Source organism: Erigeron canadensis, chromosome 2 (genome assembly GCF_010389155.1).
Source record: "Erigeron canadensis isolate Cc75 chromosome 2, C_canadensis_v1, whole genome shotgun sequence".
Lineage (NCBI taxonomy): Eukaryota > Viridiplantae > Streptophyta > Magnoliopsida > Asterales > Asteraceae > Erigeron > Erigeron canadensis.
In genome coordinates this window covers 25368229-25376952 of record NC_057762.1, presented here as the reverse complement: position 1 = coordinate 25376952, position 8724 = coordinate 25368229, and the positions used below count along the sequence as shown (strand labels likewise).

Genomic DNA, 8724 nt, shown 5'->3' with positions numbered 1-8724 from the left:
TCTTGTAAAATACAAGGGTTTAAGTGTAACTTGTCATGGGCCAAACATAAACACAGAGAGGAAAATTGATACGGGTCATCAAAAGGTCATGGGCCAAACACATAAAAGTGTCAAAAACAACACTTAAAAACAAATTTTCCAACCAAATGATGGCAAGCCTTTCCCCTTGTTTTAAGTTTCGTTTTGACTAGCTGCACTCCTAAAACGGAATCTTGTACCCCAAAGTACAGTTATTTTAATGTGACCCAGTCATGGACCTCCATAAACATATATCTTCTTCCGCATTTGGACCTGCATCAGTTGTTCTATTTTCACAAGGCATTTCAGGCTCCCCAATGATAGAAATGAATAAGTATAGACCGTCATCGTTGGTTAGTAATGTATCACCAAAAGATTCTAAGTGACGAATTGTTAATTGTAAAAGTGAATTTGATACTAACCAATTGCCTTATTTCTATTGCTATATATATGTAGCTATAATTTTTCGCATAATTAAGCAATACTCGACTGATCTGAAATGACAGAACTAGCCTCTTTTGGAACCATGTTTATAATGTTGGAGTGTCAAATTCATTCCTTTAAAATTTACACTCAAAGCCAGATTACACGATTTACAGCCATTTGAAAGACTGCTAAAAAAACAGCCTATCTTGTAGCAACTAAATCATCCTGCTTTCAAATTTCCAAAAGTTTCACAAAAAAATTGGCATTCCCCTCTCAAAGCTCTTCAAGAAACCAATTCGGGTCAGAAAATTCCGCAACATTAATACATTTGTTGACAATTTAACCATCCAAGTTTTTGTTAAACACAACCTTCTTGATTAGGTCATGATATTCGTACCATAAGTTTTTATTGATTTACCATGTTCACGTATTATTAACTTGTACAGTGTGCTGTAATGCTAGTATAGTATGGTAGAATAATAAAAAACCATAGTAATAATATCATTTCTCTTTCTAGATTTGTTAATAACTTTTAACCACAGTTTTCAACTTTTCATCCTTAGCCATCAAATCTTTATGAAAATTAAGACCCGGAAAGATCCAGATATACAATCCATACCCCAATAGAACGTTTCCACGTTTTGCTTAATAGGATTAACAAGAGCCAACCCGGATAACCAAGTCTTGAAAAACGGTAAGTTTGTATTTAAGAATTTGGTTGGTTCACAAATTAGGATTTTTGGAGTTGAGAAAGTTGAAGAAAACTCAAAGAATTCAGAGGCTTAAACATCAAAGATAAATAACTAATTACATTATTATACCCTAAGCTAAGTATTAAACAAACCTTTAACAAATATTAACATATACATATCTCTAGTGGAGCATAAGAAAAAAATTTGTATACTTAGGGAAAATGAATATGGTGTTGTTATACGCCTAACTTGTGTGAAAAAACCGCTCACAATTGAAATTTTTAAAATATATTTTGCACAAAATGAAAAGTGGCATTGCAAAAATTATGTAAGGTAAGATGTAAAAGGTTTTCAGCCAAGTTGGATGTGTGACAACTCCATACTCACTATAAATAATTCGACAAACAACAATATTTCAAAGTATATATATTGCGAACAATAATTCTAAGTGTGTCAAACTCGTGGTTAATCCAGCTAGCAACTTATTTTTGCTTCAAGTCGTCGTTGCATTCATTGGTTCCCTCTCCAATCTTGTGTTGGCGCTAGCAATTCTCCTATTAATCCAACTAATGATGTCACCAAACACAATATCTACGTCCTCGGGCAACTCCCCGTACGTGAGAGAGTGCCACATATCTGGATACAACTTGATCGTCTTATCACTGCTTGTTGCAGTATCGTATAACAGCTTGCTCACGCTAGGATCAGTCGCCTTATCCGCTTCTCCATGGCAGACAAGAAACGGAAATGTAACCTGATTAAATTAAAAAAAAAAAAAAACATGTTAATTATTGCAAAATAGCTTTAAATTTATAAGGTAACCTAGCTTAATTTTCATCTGGAAAATAAACATAGCACAACCAAAACATACCTCTTGGAGCCTCTTTTCAAGGTCTAAACTAACATTTAGAAGTTCTATCCCGGTTTGTAGACGCACTCGACCTTTATAACATAACGGGTTATTACGAACCTGTCACACACACACACATTTATATTCGTAAATCGATCCCCAACATTAACAAAATATGTTATGAATAGGAAACAAATTATATATAGATAATATAGAACATGCTTTAATTTACCTCTTTTCTCACTTCAGGGTCTTTAAAAACAATATCAATCATATCTGGACCCGGGACAATCCTCCATGTTGGAATAAATTTTGTGAGTTTTGTCAACACATTAATCACAAATTGAGGTGGCTTGACATCAATCTGAAATATATTTAAAAATCCAAGGTTAGTACAATTTTATTTAATTTTTTCAAAGTTGCATTTGGCCAAATTGTAGGATTGCGTATCATTTCTCTTGCCTCGTTCTATCATTTCACTTTGCTATGTTTACGTCAAGATCATATGAGTAGGATGAGTTGTATGCACAAAAAAAATTGTAAGATCAAGTATCAGTTTCCATACTTCTCAAAGTAACAATTATATATGGATGTTAGGTTCATATGATCATCATTCTTGCTGCCCATACCATTTCAAACGAATTAAGTGACATTTTTAGCAATTAATTTCCAAGATTGAACATTAAAATTTTGGGATAATAAGCAAAAATGACATAAAACAGTATGTTTCTATATAGCTTTTTTAGGAAAAAATATATATATTAATAGCAACTTTGGCTTTTGTTGGAAATTTTCTAATTTTGCTTCTCTTAAGGGAACCACATATATAATATCATTTAAGTTCATAGAGAACCACTTTATGAAATAAATGGAGCAAGTAGATGATAAAATATGGAGATTATGTCCCTAAAGTAGGCATATTTTTTACTTTTGATCTCTAAACTTTAAAAATTACAAGTTTAATTCTAAAGTTGGCCAATTTTTTAAATAATCGTCCTTTGGCTGTTAACGTACGCACGTGCTAGACACGTGAGGGCACTAATGTCATTTCACCTTACACCGAGGGACGACAAGTGAAAAAATAGCTACTTGAGGGACGAAAAGTGAAAAAATAGCTACTTAAGGGACGAAAAATGAAAATTATACAAATAAATTTATTCTTTCATTCTTTCTTTTCCGATCATCTTCTCCGATCATTTTTACCGATGGGATTTTCCGACTAGACATTTATTTTCCGATGATACCTAATAAAAACTGGGCTTTGAATCCAAATCCAAACCACAAACAAAATCATTTACTCAAATTCATGACATTCAAAACACTACTATACCAATCAAACAAATTATAGTTCAAACATGTCAGTTATCTTTTTTTTTTTCTTTTCTAGGTGGTGGCGGTTAGTTTGTGGTGATTCTAGTCGGCGGCGGTTGGCAGGTGATTCTAGTCGGCGGCGGTTAGTTGGTGGTGATTCTAGTCGGCGGCGTTTGGTTGGTGGTGAATGTATACGACGGTGGTTGGAGGTGACTGTAGACGGCGGTGTTTGGTGGTAATTGTAGGCAGCGGTGGCTGGTGGTAATTATAGGCGGTGGTGGTCGGAGGTGGCGGTGAATGGAAGTGGCTCGTGATGGTTATAGACGGTGGGGGCTGGTGTTGGTTACAGATGGCGGTAGCTTGTTCGGCGACTGTTGTTGGTGGTTATTAGGTGGTGGTGATTGGAGAGGCTTGGGGGTAAAGGGAAAATAAATGTCTAGTCTGAAAATTTCATCAGAAAAGATGATCGGAAAGATGATCAGAAAATAAAGAATGGAAGAAAAAATTTATTTGTATGATTTTCATTTTCCGTCTCGCAATTAGCTATTTTCACTTTACGTCCCTCAAGCAGCTATTTTTTCACTTTTCATCCCTCGGTGTAAGGTGAAATGACATTAGTGCCCTCACGTGTCTAGTACGTACGTACTTTAACGGCCATTCTTTAACGCCGTAAGGCCAAAGGACGATTATTGAAAAACTTGGCCAATTTTAGGGTCAAAATTGTAATTTTTAAAGTTTAGAGATCAAAAGTAAAAAATGTGCTAACTTCAAGGAAGAAAAGTGTAATTTACTCAAAAAAAATGAAATTGACAACTTGCAAACCTTGACTTTTGACAATCAACAAATACACGTTAGAACCAAATTAACATGACTGTCACCGATCGTTTGTTATTCCAGATATGATAATTGACGATAACTGAAATGATTACAATTAAATATACGATGGACGTATTTAATAATAAAGACATACTATAAGGTTTCTTATTAGGTGATTGAAACTATGAGGACTAACAATGAACACATTAAACACCAAAGGGGTTAGATGTGTAAATACTCTTATTAAAGTAAGAGAATCATTAACACTAATTTAAGGTTAATCACATATTAATCTCTCAACTAATTTCGTGCATCACTTTCAGCCTAATTTATCATCCTATCATCACTCAATCATCTTGTTTTGAGACCCGAAATCAATAAAAAAAAAAAAAATGTTTAATACCTTTAGGACCATATAATAAATATTTTCACTTGATTCAGATCATGTTTATTTCAATGATACCTTGTAGTTTGAAAAAAACATTCAACACGTTTCTTTATTCATACCACACTAGCGACTAGGCATGTTTCCGCACATTGCATATAGAAATTAAATGTACTGGATTTTACATTTTAGTCCTTTATAACAAATTTGCCGCAAAATTTATATTTATGTAAGCTATGTGATGATAATTTGCATAGTAGTGAAAACAATCTTGACTATATATCATTTTACATTTTACAATACGCTTTGTTTGGGTGTGTCAATAGACGTCGCTTCAAAATATTACTATTACTATAAATTTTATATATTAGTTGTCTTGTTTCATTTTTCTTAATAAATTTAATAGTTATGAACTTAATATAGTTAAATTTTATGTTTTTTTAACTTAATAAACAAAAATAAATATCATCTATTTATATTTTACTTAACATATAATGCATTCAGTCACTTAGTAAACACAACACTTAATGACTAAAAACAGATCGAACACTTAGGCTTTAAATAATAAATATAATGATTGGTTGGTTGTAAAGATTTTCTTTACTACAAAAGAATATTTACACACACTCTGTATATATTAGTTGCCATATCCGAATTGAAAATAAAGGCAGAAAAGAAGAATATACACACCTTACACATGGGTGCTAGCAAAACACCACCATCCCAATACTCTGGCTTTTTCCTATGCAACAAGAGAACCATTGCTCCACCCATGGACTCTCCAAACAATATTCTTATCTTTTTTTTATTCTCTCTTTTTTCTGAAGAGAATAAAATTCTCATTAATCAATTTTAGTAAGTGGGAAGAGCCACGTAGAGGGTAGGATTAGTCATCACCCAGCCTTTAATAACTTATCTTTAGCTTTAGCTTTTTTTTTTATGGGTAATGATCAATCCTCTTAATTAAGAGGATGATAAATCCTCTTAATTAATAGGATCGTGACATATGAAAAATCAGGGGTTGAGATTAGGAAAGAGAATTAATGGATTACATGTGTTAACAAGTGGATATATTAGGCTTTCCGGAGCAAGGCTCCTCTTATGAAGCGTTTTTTACTTTTCCTAGTGACACGTGGCTAAGATGAGTTTCTCACTTTTCAACAGAGCAAAGACTTCTATTTCTTATAGGCGTTCCTTACTTATAGATATAATATTATATATTAAATAGGATAAAAAAGTAAACAAAAGGAGTACTTGTTGCAGGTGAGTAAAGATAAAAGGAGTACTTTTTGCAGATGGCCACATTTCCAACTGCTTTTTTCTTCTTCAAATGGAGCTTCAATTTTTTAACGTCACACCCTCTTTCTCTCTCTAGAACGCCTTTCGGGGCAATGTTCCAGGCGTTTTCTGGCGTTCCAGGGCGTTTTGGAGCAAAGTGATATATATATGGCGCCTTGCTCCTAATAGTCTTAGGAATATATTTAGGAGGATTTGTTAGGAGGATTTATCATTTTCCTTTTTATATATATATAAGTAAATTATGGCGTATTCATAACATTTTTGTTTTCTTATGTTTGTGTTTAATAGATTAATTGTCTCAACCTGAATCAAAGTCCCAGCTTCGCCGCTAAGTATATTCTTATCTTTTTAGCTTTCAACAAAAGTACAAATCTTAATTTAGTCGGCTTTTGTAGCAAATATTGTTTGTTCTTTACTGCTTTGGGTTGTGGGGCTTACTTCCTAGTACAGGTGAGCAAGTGTTGGTTTTGGTCTTAGACTGAAATTCATTTGGTTTTTAAAAAATCAAGATCATTAGAATCGGTTTTGGTTCGGCTCAATGTGTCGGTTTTGTGTTCAGGGTGGGTCGGTTTTGTTTTTAACTTTTGATTAGTAAGGAAAAATATATGATATAAAAACTAAAATATACAAATGCTTTTTATTAACTAATTATATATTTTGAGTGTTAAAAAAATGAGGATAATTTTTTTATAAACCAAATTAAGTTTGTTTAACGTTTTCATCTAAAATATACAATTTATTTTGATTATACATTAAAAAGGCAAAAATTCAAATATGTTAACATTTTTACTATAGATATAAGGGTAATATGATATAAATATGAAATAAATTAAAATATATTTGGTTCGGTTTGATTTTTTATCATTTTTTTATATGAAACTGAAAACCAAACCGATCCGTTTGGTTTTAGAAAACGAAAACCAAAGTAATCAGCTTTTTTTGGTTTTCGGCTTTTTACGGTTTGATTTTCTCTGTGTTTTTTTTTGTTTCAGTTTTTCTGATTCGGTTTTTTCTTATCCCTACTTCCGTACGTCCTAGGCTTAGTAGCATTTTTCTATTTTCAACTTAATTTTAAAAAAATAGGATTTATAAGAATTGTATATGTGTGTTTTCAACTGTTCATAGTCATCCCACAAACCTAGAAAGTAAATCCAAAGCCTCATTCAACTAATGATCTAATCAATGTTGGAAAATCAACATTTTGACTCGAATTTAATAAACTAAAAATTTTTATATTGTTTTTTAAATAAGTGAAAAAAAAATAGGAAAATACTAAAAAAACCTTTAGGGATTTACTTAACATGTATAAAAATGTTGTACGTTTCCATATTAAAAACTCACCGTCTAATATTTATGATAAGTGTACAACTATTTAATGCACCTTAATGAAAGCCTTTAGGACTTGTTTAGCAAAATCCAAAAAAATAAAATAACTTACCACAAATACTTGTGAAAAAATCTGAGCAATCATTCACACAACCCTCAAAAGAGGGGATATAGCCCTTAAGCCCGGAAGATTTCCCATGTCCTTGATTATCAATTCCATAAACTGCAAATCCTGCCTTCACAAGCCTTAATGCAGCTCCTGTTTAGATTCATTATATTATTAGGAAGTCAACCCTCATAATTTCAAGTTGAAAGTTAATCCAAAAATCATCAATTCCAGCATTGAAAAAAGCACTTCCACTTTTAGCATCTTTAAAATCCAACAATATGTATCAATCTAACTGGTCTTGTGTTCAAGCTCAGTAGTTAAAAAGACATTTCCGCATTCAAGAGATCTTGTATTTAAGCCTTAGAGTAGATATAAAAAGACCCTCTACGAGCACTTGGTTTGGATATACCCAGACCAAGTTTGAAGGAGCAGGATTTACCCTATTAATTGTCATGCCTTTGGACGGATTAGTAGATGATATTCCCCAATCGGGTTTTTTAAATAGGCATTTGTACTTCGAGAGAGCTATCTACGGCAGACACGGTTAAGACTACGTATACTAAACCTCCCACTGTCGAATCGCAACACAAAATTTCTAAGAGAAACTCCCCCGTGAAAGAAAATGTATCAATCAATATTTCTAACATAAACCTAAACGAACGTCGTTAAACTTGACTACAAAAAGGAGATAGTTTGACCTAGAAAGTCAACTAATTTTTCATAGATATAAACTAACCTTTCATGGAGACACTACATTCCGAGGCATATCCATGGTTAAAAAATATTAAAGCTCTGGGTTCAGAATCAACAGGAAGCCACCGACATGTAAAGAGCTCCAATCCTTTTTCATTAACGATAAATTCCTAAAACAATTCACAAATGTTCATGCATATTCATTGACAAAAACAGAGCAACATATTTAAACAGAGCAATAACTAATAAAAATGACCCAAGATTATGAATATTACCTCTTCATATTTGAAATTTAAACCTTCCATGGCCTATATAAAACAAAAAACACAAAACGCAGTATCAAAAAGTAAATTAATCAAGAAAAAACAAGAATTCTTGTATAGTATTGTCGAAAAACTTGGTAAGAACAGATAGACATACCATGTAACAAAGTGTTGTGTGTTGTTTAACTCTTTGTGGGAATCAAAGCGTTGGATTCTTCCTGAGAATTTAAGTCTTGCGATGAAATTTAACAGAAGTAAATATAGGTTTTATATGAAGAATGAATAAATGTATAAAGAATATAGAATTTGAGAGGAAATATAAACGATGGTATATATGAAGTCTGAGAGGTCAAATCTGGCTTAATTATATTGAGAAGAGCTTTGTATAAAGAATTATAGATTAATCTCAAGTGGGTTTTTTTTAATCTATTTGCTTAGCAACCATATGAGCATTAATCTGTTTTTTTTAATCTATTTGCTTAACAGCCATATGAGCATATGCTTAAATAAATCAATTTTCAATAGCAAAAGCAAAA

The 8724-nt window shown here is 32.4% G+C and overlaps 1 protein-coding gene across 1 annotated transcript; it reads right to left on the bottom strand.

The window, feature by feature from the left end:
• Positions 1-1475: 1475 nt before the first annotated feature.
• Positions 1476-8320, bottom strand: LOC122589711 (caffeoylshikimate esterase-like). Its single transcript, XM_043762035.1, has 7 exons — positions 8201-8320; positions 7969-8095; positions 7236-7382; positions 5189-5319; positions 2219-2350; positions 2008-2106; positions 1476-1890 (listed from the first exon to the last, which is right to left on the bottom strand). The coding sequence occupies exons 1-7, from the start codon at positions 8228-8230 to the stop codon at positions 1630-1632; spliced, it is 927 nt and encodes a 308-aa protein (XP_043617970.1). The 5' UTR covers positions 8231-8320; the 3' UTR covers positions 1476-1629.
• Between the last annotated feature and the right edge of the window lie 404 nt (positions 8321-8724).

Bases quoted from the DNA above. Each gene is read 5' to 3' on its own strand.
- LOC122589711 (XM_043762035.1), bottom strand. From the start codon at position 8,230: ATGGAAGGTTTAAATTTCAAATATGAAGAG. The intron at 7,383-7,968 runs GTTAGTTTATAT...GAATCTAAACAG, and splicing joins ATGTAGTGTCTCCATGAAAG to GAGCTGCATTAAGGCTTGTG. The intron at 2,107-2,218 runs GTAAATTAAAGC...TGTGTGTGACAG, and splicing joins ACCCTGAAGTGAGAAAAGAG to GTTCGTAATAACCCGTTATG.